Source organism: Ursus americanus, chromosome 34 (genome assembly GCF_024610735.1).
Source record: "Ursus americanus isolate L20-20 chromosome 34, mUrsAme1.1.p, whole genome shotgun sequence".
NCBI classification, from domain to species: Eukaryota; Metazoa; Chordata; class Mammalia; order Carnivora; family Ursidae; genus Ursus; species Ursus americanus.
Genome location: NC_142160.1, coordinates 12169044 through 12189387, shown reverse-complemented (window position 1 = coordinate 12189387; position 20344 = coordinate 12169044). Strand labels below are relative to the sequence as shown.

Sequence of the window (20344 nt, the reverse complement as noted above, 5' to 3'; positions counted from 1 at the left end):
GAAATTTCTCCAAAGAATTAATAGATGAGGAATTTAGCCTGTTCCCATTTTTTGCCCTCATCACAAAATCAGCTGGGCTGCTTTTTCTGTCCTCCCATGTGTCACCTTAGGATCGCAAAGTGCCCCTCAGATTATGAAGGATGTGTCAGTCATGATCCAGGGAGCCTTGGTTGAGTTTCTGACCCATATTTAGCAGTTTCCTTACTGTGACATGACTGAACGTGCTAAGAAGTAAAAAAAAAAAGAAGAAGAAGAAGAAAGAAAGAAAAAAGAAAAGAAAAGAAAAGAAAAGAAAAGAAAAACAAAAACAAAAAGAAGAAGTCTTCAAAGCTCATGTTTACCAAATGATTTCATTTGCACCTTCCAGTTCTTTAAGCCAGCCCTGCCCTGGGACCAAGGCAGCATGCTAAGGACTAAAGGAAATGTCAGGAAAGTGAAAGTAGGAGAAAGTGATGAGGTCATTCTGTTTTTCAAGACCCCTTTTCCCAAAAACAAGAGCCTAAACTCCTTCTGGTTGTTGGTAGTGCTGCAAATGGACAGCGGACAAGAGCTGATCCCGCTCAAAGCTCCTGTGTCTCTAGATCGGAAGGCCGCACTCTCAACGTGGAGTGCGCCGGTTTCCCCCTGCCATTTTGTACAACGAGCTTGATGAGAGTTGCCTCCCTCTGTCCAGCACCTTCACTGACCAGGTTGGAGGCCGTTACAGGAAATCTGGTTCAAGAACAACATAAGTGGTTTTTCTGTTGTTTTGTTTTGGGTTTGGGTTTTTTGATTTTGTTTTTGTTTCTGTTTCACTTCAACTCGCTTATTATGTACTGAAATACTCATTTCTAGCTGTGAGACAATTTGTGACAAGAGATCCAAGCTTTTGGGAATCTATCCTAAGGACAGAATGCCACATACAGATCAGGTTTTTAAATGATATTCATCCCATTGTTATTTATATCAGACATTAGGTGCAATATAAATGTCCAACAAAGGGGGTATTGATTAAGTGAGCTGTTCACATCTATTAGACCGAATGTTCTATAGATACTGAACATTATGCTTTTAGAAGAGTTCCCAATAATACAGGGACGTGCTTAGTTATAATGCTAAAGGAAAAGAAAATGAGAATACAAACTGGTACTTCACAAATATGCTGACCCCTCTACACACAACTATATATACTGTACTTAGGGGAAAAAAAGAAAAGAAAAAGAGACTTGAAGGAAATATACCAAGATATTAGCAGTTATCTTTGGGTAGGAGTTGGGATTTTGGAAATTATTTCTCATTTGACTTTTTCTAAACTTTCTACAATTTTTCATGACAGTCCGGCATGGTCATGCAATGCTTTTATAATAAGAAAAAAAATATCATATTGGCACCAGTGGACTTCTGACCTCTGAATTGTATTTCTTAAGGGGAGAAACAAACACTGGTGTTCTTAATTAGGGTGGGAAAAAAGAGAAAGGGGAGTCAAGGGTTAGAGTCAAAAGAGCAAAACCTCCCCATTCTCTGGCACTCGAGTAATTGCCCGGTTGTGCGTGCATGAAGGTCCCTTGAGAGAGCAGGACGTTATGGTAATGTGGGTGTGCTTTAATCTACTAAAAGCAGCACATACTGAATTGTGTCCCAAAAGTAGAGAGAACACATCTTTAAAATAAACTGGCAAATCGAATCAGTCAGTCAATACATTGGCAAATCCAATGTGTAATAAAATATCCTTTCAAAAGTCAAATAATGGTGTATTTTATCCAATGTGTACATTCATACATCTGAGTCTTTTGAAAGTAGGGCATACTAGACTTACAGTAATTTCATCCAATTTCTCTCTCCATTAACATCACCTTTTATCAGCCGCTTCAATGAGACTGTGAATCTTGTTCAAAAATGTTACATGGAGAGTCAATATATGGTTTACATGGAACTCCATAACAAATAAGTACACTTATTTGGTATTAATTTTCTCACAAAAATTTTGAATATCACTTTCTGCTGATCTTTGGTTTGCTCATTTCCAGATGTGTTTGAATTTCCTCTGATTTCCTCCCCTCCTCCATATAAATCAGCATGTCTGTTTCCAAGCCAGCACCTTTGGCACAATGTCACCTTTAAGAATTTGGTCAACCAGAAGCACCAAGGTGACTCAGTCAGTTAAGGGTCTGACTCTTGATTGCGGCTCAGGTCATGATCTCAGCGTTATGAGATCAAACCCTGTGTCGACTCTGGTCAACATGGAGTCAGCTTGAAGATTCTCTCCCTCTTCCCCTCCCCCTGCTCTCTCTCTCTCTCTTAAATAATCTTTAAAAAAAGAAAGGGAAGAAAAAGAATTCTGTCAACCAAAGGGAGTTCATTTTCTCAGATGCTGGAAATAAAATAGTGTATTTTAGGTGGATAGGATCTTATTCATCAAGTTGAGTTGTTGTCTTCCATGTGCCAAGTGACCTTTAGTCGTGCCAGAGTGAAAACTGAAGCCACGATGTGCCCAAAGGCCTTTTGTGACCCACCACAATTCCTGTTTAGATCCTTATTAGGGGTCTTGTATCATTCTGCATCTTGATGAGCATGGAGTTTTGCATTTCCTATTACTCAATTGTTTCAAATTATTTTGAGTATTAATATTTCATCAGGGAAATATTTTGCTTAGGTGGCGATTTTCTTAAAGATTTATTTATTTTAGAGAGAGAGCACATGCATGCAAGCAGGGGGAGGGGGGGGGCAGAGGGAGAGACTCTCAAGCAGAATCACCGCTGAGCAAGAAGCACCATGCAGGGCTCTATCTCACAACCCTGAGATCCTGACTTGAACCCAGATCAAGAGTCAGACGAGCAACTGACTGAGCCATCCAGGTGCTCCTCTGCTGGTGGTTTTTAAAAGTCACTGCATTGTGATGATTGAATGACTTCTGAGTCTAATCCTCTCTCTTTCTCTCTCTGCTCCTGTCCTCAGGAAACACATCTCCAGATTTTATTAAGAAATTGAATGAGTAAATAGGAAACATTTCGGATACAGTTCTTTTAAGGAAGTTTCAGATGTAGCATGTTTATGTCCTCAGAGTGATGGTTAACATTCTTATAGGTGGACTTTTCTAAATTCCTACAAAATCATAAGAATTTTGCTGATTATCTATTGGGTAGCTTTGGCATTTCTCTAAAATTCTCTGACATGTTCCAAACCACTTGTCAAACCCAGGTTTCGTCTCTTACATAGCTAACACTGCATGAAATGGTTGTGGAATATTCCTTTCTGTTTTTGATGGATGGAGCCAAAGTGTCCTTGCAACTTACAGATATTTTTCAGCTTAATATCATGGTTATTTTCATTTTCAAAAGCTTGCCTCAATCTCCATGTTGATTTTCACAGAATCATTGCCAGCTGGAACATAAATATAAATCACAAATTAAGCTAATTAATAGACACCTTGAAAAGGAGTCAGTTTAATTTTTCCAGCATGTTTTTCTGTACCTTCATCTTCTTCTACGACAGGACCTGCTGGGTTTTAGAAGTGGAAAATCCATGATTAACTCAGCCACATATACTCTATTTTGTTATTTAAGTGGTGAATATACTTGTTTGTTGCCCAAAAGATGAACCAAACCATCTTCAAATAGAAAATTACTTCTCCCAAATCATTTTTATACTTCTGGGATTGTGTCATTTTTCTATAATACATTCCTGCTTTGAGTCTTTTTTCTATACTATGATTTAATCTACGTGGCACCGAAGTTTCAGACACTTTGGTGAAACATACTTCTGGGTTAATCGGTGCTGCTTGTATCTCAAAAACGTCACATTCATAATAAGCCTCAAACAATTTCTAAAACCCGGGCAGCCCAGCTTCTATCTCATAATGTTTGACTAAGTAGTAATACAGTGTCCAGTCGTGTCTTAATTAAAATTGATGGTTAACACTTGAAATACGCTCTTGGTGTGTAGCTTAATGTGGCCATTCACTTTAGCTGTGTTACCATTCCATATGGAATGTGGTACTTTTTCATTTACCAGTTTCCTTACCACAGCGACTTGGTAACAATTCATCTGCTCAGCAAACAACACTGAGCAAGGACGAGCTAGCGATCCTGTCTGCAAACAGATCTCTCTTTTATACAAAGAGACACTGAGAATAAGAGGGAGGGCTAAAGCAGAGCGCTGGACAGCCTCACAGAGTATGCGAGAGGCCCAAGGCGAAGTGAGGGTTCCGTGCCCGTTATACAAGAGGGCTTCCTCAGTGGCACACGTCAGATGAAAGATTTGTGGTTAGTTCTGCAAGTAGAGGGAAGGACACTCCAAAAAAAAGGGTGGGGGCGGGGGACTGAATAAACAACAGCTAAGAGGATAGAAACAACTTTGGGGGCCCTTAAAGGAACAAGTCGCTCAGCACAACTGGGGCATCAGGTGTGTGGGGCTGTGGCTGTGGTGGTGGGAGGAGCAGCAAGGGTGTAGCAGTGACCACCTATCAGCAAGAGATAAAACTAAGGGACTAGAGGGGTGTGATACTGGCATTCCGTGAATACTCTGCTAAGAATTTTTAGCAATGAGAGCGCTTGGGGGGCTCAGTTGGTGAAGCGTCTGACTTCAGCCCAGATCGTGATCTCAGGGTCCTGGGTTGGAGCCCTGTGCTCCTCAAGCTCCCTGCTCAGTGGGGAGTCTGTTTCTCCCTCTTCCTCTCCCTCTACCCCTCCCCCCACTAGTGGGTGCGCTCGCTCTCTCTCTCAGATAAATAAATAATTTTTTAAAAAACATTTTTAGCAATGGAAACCACTAAAAATTTTTGGTAAGGAGGGTGACATATCCAGGAAGATTCCTTGGGTAGCAGCATGGGGAGGACCAGTAAAGAAATTCCTGACTAGTTCCGAGTCCGCAGGCTGAATAATGGCTGTGACAGTGAGGACCAAGGAGGAGGAGGCTGTGAGGCTCCTGGACATACCATATATTTATTCACTTCCCTCTGTCTCTCCTGTGTAGAATGCACTAGAAGGAGGTAGGCTCCATGAAGGCAGGAATTGTCAGCCCTGTTCACTGCTCTGTCCACAGCACCTCCAAGGTGTCTGGCACAGAGATGCTCAATGAATCCGCGTTCTGTTACTCCCTTGTTTGCAGGGGATGTGGGTGACAGACAGGACTCCCTGACGCACAACTTTGAACAGGGTGCGAAATGAGAGCGAGAACGTAAACAGAGGAGCTGGTTGGCAGACAGGTTCGCGGGGCGGAGAACACGGGAATCTTGTCATTTGCAAAGAGCCTCCCTTCAATCTGAGAATCAGAATTGCATCTGGGCTAAGGCAATTTGTCCACAAGTGAGCTGAAAATAGAAGCTGTCAAACTGAGTTTGGGGGAATGTTGTGGGTTTTTTAACAAAATGTTCGATGTTTGTTCTTTCAAATCTTGAAGAACAGTTTAATCTCCCTGTATTTCATAGCATTTTGACAAAATAACCAACCGTGTCAAACAAATCCAAGAGTTACTTTTAGGGTACATGTTGAAATACCAGTTTTATCAAAAAGGGAAACCAGGCTTTATTTACTAAATCAATCAATCAATAAAATAGCTAGATAACTTCCACTTATACGTAATTAAAATTTTTTTCTATGAAAGGTACATTGATGAGATTTGATAGAATGAGCGTATGTGCCTCTCTCCCTTCCTGCTCCTCAAATGACAAAAAAAAAGGCAAAAATAACAACAACAACAAAAAAATATATATGTATTTGAAACAAATCCCTATCAGTGCTTAGCACAGAAGAAGGTGAAAAAGGATACCATGCTAGGAGACAAGAAATTTTGAATAATTTCTGAAATATTAAAAATAGGTACAGAAACTAGAATCTGCAAGGACACCTGGGTGGCTCAGTTGGTTAAGCAGCTGACTCTTGATCTCAGCACAGGTCTTAATCTCAGGGTCATGAATTCAAGCCCTGCATTGGGCTCCATGCTGGGTGTGGAGGCTGCTTACAAAAACAAAAACAAAAATTAGAGCTTGCAAATTCTTTTAGGAGAAAAATACATACCGTGAAGTTAAAAATAATTTCATCATTACCATGCAGGATCAGAATAAACAAAGGCAGGAAATAGGAGTGTTCTATAGACAGACTCAGCCGTGTGCACCCCATGTGCATTCCCTGCAATGGGGTTTATCATGACTAAAGACAGGGAGCCACCCCAATGTTCATTAGTAGAAGACTGGTTACATAAATCATACATGCGTATCAGGAAACGTTAGGCAGGCAACACGCAATGAAGCAGGCACTCTGCACGGCTGAGTGGAATGGTCTCCAGGATAGAGAGTCAAGTAAAGTGAAGCGTAATAATGTGTAAAGCTCGCTACCACTCGTGTTAAAAGGGAGAGGTGTGTACATTTCTGTTTACTGACGCGTAGAACATCTCCAGAACCGCACATACTGCTTGCCTTGGTTAACAGGTGCTGGAAAACTGAGGACAGAAATGATACCCTTCATTTTCACCATATATTTCTTTAGGCTGTTGGGATTTTTTTTTCTTTTTTTTTTAATAATAATTTTTTATTATATTATGTTAGTCACCATACAGTACATCCCTGGTTTTTGATGTAAAGTTCCATGATTCATTACTTTCGTATAACACCCAGCGCACCATGCAATACGTGCCCTCCTTACTACCCATCACCAGTCTATCCCATTCCCCCACCCCCCTCCCCTCTGAAGCCCTCAGTTTGTTTCCCAGAGTGCATAGTCTCTCGTGGTTCATTCCCCCTTCTGTTTACCTCCCCTTCATTCTTCCCTTCCTTCTCCTACCGATCTTCCTACTTCTTATGTTCCATAAATGAGTGAAACCATATGATAATTGTCTTTCTCTGCTTGACTTATTTCGCTTAGCATTATCTCCTCCAGTCCCGTCCATGTTGCTGCAAATGTTTTTTGCCATATGCATATATTTTCTAAGCAAATACAATATTTTTAAAGGAAAAGAAAGGTAGAAGGGAAATGATAACATCTAGAAAATAGAAAACATAAAATAAGATGAAAAAAAGATGAAAGAAATCAGTAATCATATTAAACATAGCTGGATTCTTTTCTGCCTTTAAGAGAAAGATATTCTGATTCAGTGGGGGAAAAAAAAAGAACAATCTAGCCTTGCTGTTTACAAGATACACACCTAAAACAGAACGACCACAAAGTGACCAAAAACCCCCACAAACGCACAGATGGAATAATATATCATACACACTCTAAGCCCCCATAAGAGTATATATGGCAATTAAAATATTAACATAAAATAAAATATAATACAAAGCAACAGCGTTAAATAGGAAAGGGAGATATTTTATGTTGATAAAAACTGCAACCCACCAAGAACAGACTGTCATGAACATTTATACATTTTTTAAAATCTTCAAAACATGCAAAGCAAAGACTGTTTACTTCAAAGGAATAATTGTGCAGTGTGTACTCATAATAGGAGATTTTAACATGCCTCTTGGAAATAAGTAAATATGTAGAGTATTTGAATAAAAAGTAAACGTAATCTGTATCTATATCAATCTACCTAAAACTCCGTACCCAGCAGATAGAGAAACCACACTTTTTTTTAAAACAAAGTAGCATGTTTACAAAATGTTACAAATACATACACACACATTCTAACACTAAAAACAATTTTAAGAGAAAATAAGTGCCTTATATCTTAAAATGAATGAAAATGAGGGGCGCCTGGGTGGCACAGCGGTTAAGCATCTGCCTTCGGCTCAGGGCGTGATCCTGGCGTTATGGGATCGAGCCCCACATCAGGCTCCTCCGCTATGAGCCTGCTTCTTCCTCTCCCACTCCCCCTGCTGTGTTCCCTCTCTCGCTGGCTGTCTCTATCTCTGTCAAATAAATAAATAAAATCTTAAAAAAAAAGTGTTTAAAAAAATGAATGAAAATGACATAATACATATAAAAACATGTGAGATAAATAATTTTAAATGCATTTATTAAGAAACAAGAAAGAATAAAAATAACGTAACCACAGCATCAACTTAAAATTCTAGGAAAAGAATGGCTAAGAAAGCAAACACAGGAGAAATGAACGGCTGGTGATAAAGGCAGAAAATAATCACTTCAAATTATAAATAATAATACTGATCCATGAAATGAAAACCTGGTTCTTTGAAATGACCATGATTTTGGTTAAGTTAAAAATAAAGAAGAATAAAAAAATCCATATAATTCTAGACATAAAGGCGATTTTTAAAACAGTAAGAGAATTCTGCATGTAACTGTGTACCCATGAACTTGAAAATCTAGATGAAATATTTGATTACATAGGAAAATACATGAAACTGAGGGAAAGCAGAAAATCTAAATTGATCAATGATTGCTGGAAAGTGTATAAAGGTGATCAGTGTTCTGTCCCTAAAAACACTTCAGTGCTAGTTAGTTTATAGACACCCTCCTAAACCTGCCCGAAGCAGGAGAATTCTTTTGTTACATACACTGTTCTGGGGCATAAGTCAATAACAAAGTCTTTCCAATTCATACCGAAAAGTTAGTGCAACTCTAATACCAAAATGAGGCAAGACTGATGACACGTACCGACCTCATTTCCAAACATAGTTGCAAAGACCCTGGATAAAATATGGTGTTGTTAAAGAATATACATCAATACCAATGAATTTTTTTATCAACCTATCATACTCCTAAACTACTATTTTGATTCACAGCCCCACCAGGAATATTTAAGAATACCTGATTTTCTGCATCTCTGCCAAACTTAGGGTTGGTAGAATGGCTCTGATTTTATTTTATTTGACCTTTTTTCCCCCCACTGAGGTTCAATATATACATCATGTAATTGAGATTTTAAAATGTTTTAAATTTCAAATAAAAAGGTTGTAGAGTAGTGATGAAGACATAAAATATCTCCGGTCGGCTCAAGGCAAAATTATGAAATAAACTTTGTCTTTGGATCCTCCCCCCTCTCCTTAGTGCTTCCTTCTCGTCTTGAATGGGGGCGTGGACAGGTAGGCAGCCATTCCCTCCACATCAGTTTTCCAGAAAAACTATGAAGCCCTGCCATACAATTCCACTTCAGGCTCCTTGACAAACAAAAACACAGGGAGCGCCTGGGTGGCTCCCGGGCGGCTCCGTCAGTTAAGCATCTGACTCTCGGTTTTGGCTCAGGTCCTAATCTCAGGGTCACGGGTTCAAGCCCCACGTTGGCTCTGCGCTCAGGGTAGAGTCTGCTTGAGATTCCCTTTCCCCCTCTCCTTCTGCCCCTTTTTTCTCTCTCTCTCCCTAAAATAAATAAATAAATCTTTAAAAACAAAAACATGTATCTATGTCTCCACTGCCTCTTGTCCCAAATCCATTAGAAACCCTATATTATACACCTTCCTTTCTGCCTCCTCAAATCTGCTCCTAGGAAGGCCTGATAATGTTATATTTCAGAGTAAATTTTTCTATTTCCTGCCTCAGAAAAATTTGCATAAGAAATGTGATCTCTAATTAGGCAGTAAAATGTCACCATCTACAGAACAAGTAGGTCCCATGTTTAAGGAATTCTGTTTGATGCCTAAGTTTTAAATTCTTCTAAAACAATGAGCTCATATATTATCCTGATTCTCCTCAGCTTGCTCCCCGCTAAAGACACAATAATACCTTTCAGTCCATAGCCGGCCTGGCTCAAAGAACTAGGCCGTAGGGTTGGCCAAGCTCCACTCCTGCCCCCTGATTCTTAATTCTGTGGACCTTAGACTGTCTTCCCAATTCAGGCACCTGTTCCTGAGTTCAGAACCAAGAGGAGCTGCTACTCTTCTTCCAAGCGGATTTTGTGGGGGCATCAGTAGCCATTTGGGAGGATGTCCTGTTGACCCTTTGCCAATTATAGCCGTGCAGAAGCAGATTTCAGTGCAAATCTAACGGAGCTGGGGCACGCCTCCACCCAATGGTCCTTACCAGAGATCATAACTTTGGCCCATGAGCCAAACACAGTGTGTAGATAGATTCTGTTTGACTCTATTTTTCATGTTTTTAAGTTCAAATACCTACAAAGGCATTTCAGTCTACAATCTCTGCCTTACACTCATCCTACACTCTGACCTCAGGATATAAAGAATCAGGATACAAAAGAATTAAGCAGCCTACAAGTCAGATGTTTGTATGATCTTTCTTCCCCTCTCTTCGTCTCTGTGTTTAAGGCGCAAGACAAAAATGTGAGAGCTCTTGAGTTCTAATCACAACTCTCCTAACTAACCCATGTTGTGACCTTAAGCAAGTTACTTTCGATGGTGGACTAGATTTCTAAGGCAACTGACAGTTTAACAGTCCCTGAGTCTGTGTCTACTCTCTCCCTCGTGGTAGCAAAACTTAAATAATATATTAGCAAATGCTATAAAGTTTGCTTCCTCTGTAGTTGGAGACAGACAAGCACTATTATTTTCCCATTTTACAGCTAAAGAAACGTGAAGCCTAAAGCAGCTGAAAAAAATAGTAATTCAGCGTAGATATTCAAATAACCTTTTGGCTTCCTTAAGTAGCTTCCCTCTGACTTGGAGAAAAAAATCTTTGTTATTGTTCAGCCTTATTTTGGGACTTTGTATTAATTCAGCATGTGTTATTCCTTTGTTGCTGTCTTTCCTCTCCTTCCTGTTATTCATCCCTGGAGAATACTTTTCTCCCCTGGATTACCAAAAGGAAAGATGTTATTGTATTGTCTGTTTTCCCCTTCTTACAACCTGGAAATAATTGCTAAATTATTCTCAAGGGAGTTCAAGGGGGTTTTGTTTGTTTGTTTGTTTGTTTCTTTAAATTCAATTTTATTAACATATAGTGTATTATTAGTTTCAGAGGTTGAATTTAGAGATTCATCAGTTGTATAGAACACCCAGTGCTCATTCCATCAAGTGCCCTCCTTCCTCCTTAATGCCCATCACCCAGTTACCCCCTCCCCCTACCCACCTTCCCTCCAGCACCCTTCAGTTTGTTTCCTAGAGTTAAGAATCTCTTATGGTTTGTCTCCCTCTCTGTTTTTCTCTTATTTTATTTCTCCTTCCCTTCCCCTGTGTTCATCTGTTTTGTTTCTTAAATTCCACATATGAGTGAAATCATAATGACATTTGCCTTTCTCTGACTGACTTATTTCACTTAGCATAATACGCTCTAGTTCCATCCACATTGTCGAAAATGGCAAGAGTTCATTCTTTTTGATGGCTGAGTAATATTCCATTTTATATATATATATATATGTATAATACACACATATATTATACACACACACACATACACACCCTACATCTTCTACATCTTCTTTATCCATTCATCTGTCAATGGACATCTGGGCTCTTTCCATACTTCAGCTATTGTGGACATTGCTGCTATAAACATTGGGGCACATGTGCCCCTTTGATTCACTATGTTTGTATCCTTTGGGTAAATACCTAGTAGTGCAATTGCTGAGTTGTAGGGTAGCTCTATTTTTAACTTTTTGAGGAACCTCCATACTGTTTTCCAGAGTGGCTGCACCAGTTTGCATTCCCATCAGCAGTGTAAGAGGGTTCAAGGGGGTTCAAGGTTAGTGAGAAGACTGAAGGATCTAGAGCCATCACAATGTCGGAACCCTTCATAACTATTGCTGAGGAGTAAGTGTGGTGATGGCTATATCGCACACAGGCGTATACATACACACATGCACACACACATACACATGCATACACAGTAGGACCACTTACTGAAGGGTGTACTAAACTAGCTACTTTTATTTTTTTTTTTAAGATTTTATTTATTTATTTGACAGAGACAGCCAGCAAGAGAGGGAACACAAGCAGGGGGAGTGGGAGAGGAAGAAGCAGGCTCCCAGCGGAGGACCCTGATGTGGGGCTCGATCCCAGAACGCTGGGATCACACCCTGAACTGAAGGCAGACGCTTAACGACTGCACCACCAGGCGCCCCTAAACTAGCTACTTTTAAACACTTAATTTCTCAACTTACAGTTTAAATCACAGCTTACACATTTTTGTAAATCCAGCAAGTTTTAATTTTAACACTGAGATGATAGAAGAGGACATTTTCATCGGTCTCTGGTTTCTCTCCATTGTAAACATAATCAGTGTAATTATGTGAGGTGGTCTCTGTTAAGAGGCTATGAGACATCTTCCTCTTCATGAACTGCAGAACCTCTAGCTGAATTCTTGCTCTGTCTGCTTCCCGTGTGGTCAATAATCTACCTTATAGATGTTAAGATAGTCTGTATTCAGATATGGTCTCATTGGTTGAATTTCGCTGGGGGAAAAACATGCATTGCTAATGGTCACCTTGTCTCAAATTGCAGATTACGGTATTTCGGATGGGATCAGAAGGACACCAGGACATTGATTTAGCTATCCTGACAGCTTTGCTCAAAGGTAAAAGAGTTTCTGTGTCCAGAGAGTGAAAATATAATTTAAATGGATTAACAGAGCAACTTTGTCTCCTCATAGTAGACATAATCCCAAATGATACCGTGACATCCAATTATTGATAACATAAGGACTTCTCCTAGAAGACGTTGTTCCTGCTATTAAATTCTTCTATGATAAAGCTGTCAAAGTATGACTCAATTTCATAAGGTTTAAATATATTATAATGCAGTCCTGTCCATTGAGTCATAAAAATATACAAAGTAATCTAATGTAATATGTAAGACACTAAGTTACTGAAGTCATTTAATAATTATTACCTGTCAACTTTCAAAAACCATTTAATATGGCATAGATGATAGATATAGAGATATTATAATGCATTAAAAATGAAAAATCAAAACCACTGAGAGGAAAGGAGTAAGAAATAAACAAAAAAAAAAATAGGCTACTGTACTTGCTATAATGGAACATTAAATTTAGCTCTAAGTTTCCTTGAAGTCCAGGCAAAAATAGAAATGCCCTGGATTTTATGATTTTCCTTGAAGGTGGATGTTTGTCCTATTCTCTAGTTCCCTTGCTATCAAGAGGTCTCACTACATGTGCTCAACCTTGGAGCCATATTCAAGAGAAGAGCAGTTTCCTCTGGGCTCCACAGATCAAATTCTGCCCTTAATGTTCCTTAATCGGTCTATACATTTAACCCATTAAAATAAACAAAACGAAGTTATCTCTGTTCATCACTGAACTGAACACTAGAACTGTAAGATGAAACAAAACCACAAATCTTGTTGACTGTGGTTCTGAGTTCGAGATGTCCCCCTCGTTCTCCCCGAGCCCCATACTTTGCCTGCTGCCCCATTTATCACAAGGCTGGTGACTGCCTGTTTGTAAGCCTTCCTGGATCATAAGCTCTGTGAGGACAGAGAATGTTTCTTATCCATGGGTGGACAGGAAACATCTCAGCACCTCACATAATCCCTCATACATGGCAGCGTTCAGTTCATTTTTGTTGAATATATGAAGGAATGGATTACTGAAAGAATGATTGCTTAATGGTTCACTGATAGACTTAAATTCCAAAATTGAAATTCAGAATAGCAACCATTGTGTTCTATTTTCCAGTCTCCTTACCCCTTTTCCACCATCAGTACTTCCTTGAATACCCATCCTGTGGCAGCCATGATGCCTGGTGCTAAGCTTTTTACAAATACTATAAACATTAATTATTACAGCAGCTGTATTGTGTAGCAGCTATCTTTAATCCCCATTCTACAGACAGGTAAGTGGAGCTACGAGATTTAAGCAACTTGTTCAGGGTTACCATGCTATTAATAAGCCTGAACTTAGATCTAGGCCCGTCTAACTCTTCACTGTGCCACATATGGCCTTGATGCTAGAAGCCATTGATGCTAGAAGCCATTGATCCCCTCCATGTATGCCCCAAAGGTGTGTTTGCACGTTTGTTCAAAATCCCAATCACATTTCAAAAATTCACAGTGCCGCAAGGCGTATCATGTGTCCCAGGTTGAGAACCTTTGCTCTAAAGCATTTCATTCCAGTGAACTGACAAAGCCATGAAGAAGAAAGAATTCATGCACGGGACCATGCGTGGGCTGAACCATAAAGCACACTCTGGCCTCCATTCTCCATGTGTCAGAGATCAAATTAAAAGTTTGAGGAAAGAAATTCTCTAATATTTGCTATTCTTACATGAAAATAAGAAAAAGGAATAAAGCCAGGAACTAACCCTTATTGAAGACTTGCTTAGTGCCAGATGCTGTGTCAGATACCTTCTATGTATAAATTCATTTAATCTTTACAAGTTTGATGACCAGATCATTACAAGACCCGTCTTATCAATAAGGAAATCAAGACACAGAACAATTCAGTTACACGCTCAAGATAAGCTGGCCAGGAAGTAGCAGAGACAGGCTGCCCATCACTTACACAAGCCACCAAGGCATCCCTATTGCCGTGATAATAAGAAGTTCTACTTCTTATTATCAAATGGAGGAGTGGCCCCGTTATTGGTTAAAAACATATAAGCCATCACAGTATCTTCTATTGAAAATATTTACTTCTGCTTTCACCAGTTCGTGGCTTAAATTTGTTTCACCTTTAGATCAATCTTAGAATTTGTCATAATGTAGAATAGTTGTTTTCTGACTGTGCATGATAGACCATAAGAAATACATTTTATATTATAACCAAATAGTTATACATATGTTTTTAGAAAGCTGAAGTTAAAGTACATGAAATTATATTTACCTCGTGTGCAATGAAATTGGATATTTTGTATTCTGTTCTCTTTAATACTGATTATATCCCACTAAATTGATTTCATGACCCACTAATGGGTCATAACCTGCAGTTTAAAAAACACTGCCATACTAGATTAAAGGAAATTATGATTGCTCTAAGAAATTAACATTTCTAATCATTATAATGAATATTATTTATGCAACAGTTGATGCTAATGGGAATTTCTGCCATTAAAAGATTATGATGTGTCAACTGTATTTTGCAAAGGCTTTTAAATGCTCTCTGATTATGACCCAGTTGATTTGCGAAGGATGTCAAGCTTAATCCTTTTGCTGACTTTCTTGGTGGCCAAGAGCATACTTCTATCAGTTTCAAATTCTTTACTTTGTTGAATTATGCTTATGTATTTTTTTTAATTATGCCTGGGCACGTAACATGGTTTAACACTTAATTTTTACAATTATACTTAGTTTTCAATTATCTCATGCATGAGGAATTTTTTACAGTGAAGTTTTTATTCCTGCCATCACCTGAGAAAACTAGAAATTAGATAAGAGAAGGGAGAGGAAGCCATGGAACTAAACACTGATCCATAAATCCAGAGCCTAGCAAAGAAAAAAAAAAAAAAAAAGAATGTGTAAGGAACCAGGTGGTCATAGGAAAATTCTACCTTTGCCAAACCCATTGGGTTTGATTTTCTTCAGTATTTGTATATATTAAAGGATACTGCTAACAGGACACAGACTTATTGGATATCTGTTCAAAAATGAAGAAAGAAGGGGACAATATAATGTTGTTCCAGAGGTCTTAGAGGCTCACAATTTCTTTTGACCTGGGGTAGCTTTTGAGAATACCACATACGTATTTCACTTTAAGGTAACTACTCTCCGAGAGCAGTGGGCCGAGGCTAGAATCTGTCCACCCTTCACCCTTCTCCTTTCCAGCTCTCACCCGCCACACATACCCAAGAGGACCCAAGGAAAATGCAGAGAAAATGCAGGATGTTGACTGTTCAGATAAACAACAAATAAATTTTTAGCATAAGCATGTCCCAAATATAGCCTGGGACATACTTATACTAAAAAAGCTGTTTATTATTTATCTGAAATTCAACCTTGACTGGGAGTCTTGTATTTTTATTTCCTAAATCAGGCTTACCTGAGAGAGGAGGCCTGATGCCGTGAATATTTCTGGACCTCAGACACTTTGAGCCGTTCTAGGGGAAGAGTACTCAAAAACCTGGGGAAATCACCTAGTCCCTCTCTGTCTGCCTCCTTCTCAGCCTGGCCCTGCCTCAATCATAGCAACCAGAGGTTTCACTGGAAACAACCCCAAACTTACCTTCGTAAACTATCCGGTGATTACCAACCTGCTCTCAGTCACCTTATCCTGGCTGACATGCGCATGCCCCTTGCTTCAGCCCCTCCTGCTCCAGGCTCAATAAAGCCAGAAAACATCTGCTCATCACAGGGTCCCTTGACCCTCTCTGTGGATATAATTACTTCCAATTTTTAAAAATCTTCTCTTGTGCACTCAGAGGCCAAATCACGTGGGTGTGTACCCTTTCATTTCTATGCATGTACTGAAGTATAGTATGTGGCAGTCACTAGCCTCCATGTGCAAGAATTCTTTTCCTCTGGGTTTAAGCTGCGCTGGTAAAGAAATTCTTCTGTGGCATGGGAAAAGACCTTTATCGCTGACTTCTTTTTTCTGGAAAGCATTTTTTTTAAAGCTCAAAGGGACTGTAAAACTCTATGTTCCTCCTCAAAACTGCCAAGGTCATCAAAAACAAGAGTAGTTTGAGACATTGTCATTGTCACAGGCTGGAGGAGGCTAGGGAAGCATAATGACCACACGCAATGTGGCTTCCTGGACAGGACCCTCAAGCAGAAAAAAACAAAGAGTATTAGGTTTAAAACTAAGAAAATCTGAATAAAGTATGGATTTCCATGGGTTTGTTTTTTTTTTTTTAAGTTTTAAGGGAAAAATAGGAGCTCTGTGCCATCATATATTTTGGATCTGAGCAGGAGACATACTGTCACCAAGAAAACCTTTCATGTCATGTCAAAATGACAAAAAAGGAGAAAGCATCTTAGGGAATTCGCTGTAAAAGTCATGTACCTACGTAATCAAAGGACTGTCCTAGGTGCAGGCTGCATTAATATAAAGTGTGTGTAAATCAGATAGGTGTGGATAACAGCTGATCACTCTAAGAAATGATGAGAAATCTCACTGGGGAATCTAAGCAGGAAGTATGTGAATGCAGGACTAATAGGAAGCAATTTGTATGACGCCCAGTTTCCCTATGGACTTTCACAATCATTTCAGAGAAAATTATGTAGTTCTTCCCTTTTTTTTTATGTTTCAGCTCTTCAGACCAAATTAATCCTATCAATAATTAATAAACTAATTAATTACTTACAGATACTTATAAATGGAGGGTGGCAACTTCTTTTTAAGATACACATCTGTAATTTTCTTGGAACTATGAGGGAAGGAGTTTGAAATAAAAATTGACATGCCAAGAGAAGAGCCAGGATGTTCTAACTTTAGCACGTTCTCAAGAATGCTGTTGATTAGATCATACAAAATAATGAAAATCACTGTGTTCTGAACCATTTTCCTTTGAAATTATATCTTTACAAACAACTCAACTTGAAATAGAAGTGGATAAAATGTGAAAAAAAGAAAAAAAAACAATATATTTGAATGTTTTGAAACAACTTCTGAGTGCATGCCCCTCCGACTCTATTAATTAGAAAACGCAATTATTATCACAAACTAGCCCTGACATCACCAGGCAATTAGTCTTGCTAAATAACTCATCTTTGTTTTTAAATGACTTAATTAATCCCTAGGAAAACAGAATTGTGGCATTATTCTGAAGTAGTGTATGTCCGATAATTCTATGCACCCGGTAGATCTCAAAAGCAACTAGCATCCAGAAGTATTTACGGAGAAACTACCTTGCTTGATCTCAGATGATTCATGAATAGATTTAATGGGAATTAATTACAGCCTTCTTTGAAAATAAAAAAATTATTTCTGATCATATGTTCAATCTTTCCCATCCCTCTTTCTTGTGTATAGGCAGCTTAAAACAACACATGCATGATTGCTTTCCTTTTTTTTTTTTTTGATTGCTTTCCCTTTAATAATTTTTTTTAAAGATTTTATTTATTTATTTGACAGAGAGAGAGACAGCCAGCAAGAGAGGGAACACAAGCAGGGGGAGTGGGAGAGGAAGAAGCAGGCTCATAGCAGAGCAGTGAGCCCAACACGGGGCGTGATCCCAGGGCGGGGCTTGATCCCAGGACCCTGGGATCACGCCCTGAGCTAAAGGCAGATACTTAACGACTAAGCCACCCAGGGTCCCCTAATAATATTTTTTTTAACCTGGAATTGTTTAGATAGCCTTAATACAGCCCCCAAAAAACCTAAAAAACAAGAAGAGAGAGAGACATTCATGTTGACACTTTCATCACTTATATGAAATGCAAAGTTGCCATATAGTATTAAATATTATACAAATGGAAATAGATGAAATTTTATCCAAAAAAGATTGACAAAGTCAAAATGTGTGGCATGGTCACTTTATTTTAAGCTTAAAAGTATATGGGGGGGTGGTCAACTGGAGGGGAATAATGAAATATATCAGTTAGAGACAAAACTCACTACAGTTTTTACAATGAAGATTCTTTCCAAAAGTGTTAAATCCTTCTCTGCATGAGGCCACATTTGGTCTTCCTTCTGTCCTTTGACTTGTCAGTCAGGCTTCCCCATGAGCCCCAGTTTACTGATGGCTCATTTTACCCCTTTTGTCAAATCTTTAACTTAGGTGTCATAGAGCAGATTGACCAGGAGCAGGTAGGGTCCTGGCATGGGCCTCCCAAAAACTATACAGATCAGCACATCTGCTTCCTTAAAACTCTCAGAGCTCTTACCAGGGCACTTAACTACCAGATGACCTTGGCTGCCCACACAATATCTTAGTGACAAAACCAGAATGCCCACAATTTCTCCAAATGTAATGGCAAGAATCAGTGTGATCTGACACTTGTTTTATTTTTAAAGATTAGATCATCAGTGAAATATGATTTCAACCGGGAAACTTTTGGTGACAAGTAACAGAAACATAATTCAAATGAGCTCAAGCAAAAATAAATAAGATAGTTTTGTAGATTTACATGACGAGGAAGTTGAAGGCTAAATGGAGTTCAGGCAAAGTAGGATCCAGGGCTCAAATGACGTTATCAGGGTCTGTCCTCTGTCTCTCAGACATGCATTTGTCTACCTGTCACACAGAATGGCCATCAGCAGTGCTAGGCTCATACCCAACCGAGTATATCCCCATTAAACTCCAGGTAATTAGAGCAGAAGGGACCCAGGGAGGATTTGCATACATTTGCCTTAGATCAGTGCCCATCCCTGAATTCATTCCTGTGGCAAAGACCATGGGAGAATCCCTGTAACCATGAAATGGGAGATGGGATCAGCTCCACCCAAGTCACAGAATTATGGGTCCCCTCCCCCACCCCCAAAAAGATTCTATAGCCCGGAAGTAGAGAAGGAGATTGCTAGTAAACCCAAAGCTACTAAAAAAATATGCACTTCTCTAAAGTTGTATTAAAAGAAGTACTGAGGGTCAAAGAGTCAGATTTGCCTCAAATGCAAATGCCTCAGAATCTATATATCAGGAATAAATTCTTCATTCCGGAGGCAAAAAACATAGAAACTAGGTCGAATGAATACTAATTAGGGTCCAGACATTCACCCAAGCTATACTCATAAGGTTTACTTCAGGTAGACCTCAATATGTAACTTATTAATATTTTTTAGTACACAATGATTATATATTATTATAATCACTGTTACCTTTTTCAGTTTTCATGGTCTGCACTTGAAGATTTCTGCCAAAAATTTTAAAGGAAATTCTATTCTTACCATTTTTTTCCCCAAGACCAAAGTCTATTCCTCAGAAAAAAAAAAATGATTCCATAAAGGCCAAGTCACCCCAGGCTTTCCCCACTGGGCTCCTTCCACACCATCTTCCACCGCCGTCCCGGCCCTTCAGTGGGCTGCCAGCCATAGGTCCTGAGAATAATGACAATGACACCCACATGCAAACCATCACTCACTCTCTGTTGATCAAACAGCTTCCCCTCACTGAAGCTCGGTTTCCTAATCTATAAAACCCAGAGATGATAATATCTCTCCCATAGCCGTTGGAACCATTTTCATCGATAATACAAGTAAAGCATTGAACCCAGTACCTGTAAAAATCTGTGTAATAAATGATGGTCTGACTGGCGATGATGATGGTAATGCCAAGCTAAATAGGAGAACAAAGACCACCTCTATTTTACTCACTGCCATGACCACACAAACACAGCGCCTCGCACGTCATCAGTATTCAAAAACTGTTGTTAAACTCACGAACACATGATCAACAGGCTTTAGAATCAGATTAGATGTACGCTGAGATCCCAGTGCTACCTGGCTGTGGTATTTATTAACTAGGTTACTTAACCTCCGTATATGTGCCTCAGTTCCCTTCGCTGTGCAAAAGAAAATCATAGCTCCGTCGTGCGCAGGGACGTAAGGGACACATGAGACAGTGACACTGGGACCTCACTGAGGGCAGGCACTCTGCCTTCTATTTATGGTAAACACCTAACAACTAATATTTTTATATCTTCCCCCTTCTCGAATAGGCCTAAATATGCCTATTAAAAATGCCAGGA

At 39.3% G+C, this 20344-nt stretch overlaps 1 protein-coding gene across 1 annotated transcript in view; it reads left to right on the top strand.

Annotated features, from left to right (window-relative positions):
- The window catches only part of TRPM3 (transient receptor potential cation channel subfamily M member 3), a gene marked incomplete at its 5' end in the record, with an annotated part of 257261 nt that overhangs the window by 122972 nt on the left and 113945 nt on the right, over positions 1-20344 (top strand). The window contains one exon of the mRNA XM_045772551.2: positions 12269-12341. Coding sequence (XP_045628507.2) covers positions 12269-12341 — 73 coding nt within the window. The remainder of the gene's footprint in view (positions 1-12268; positions 12342-20344) is intronic.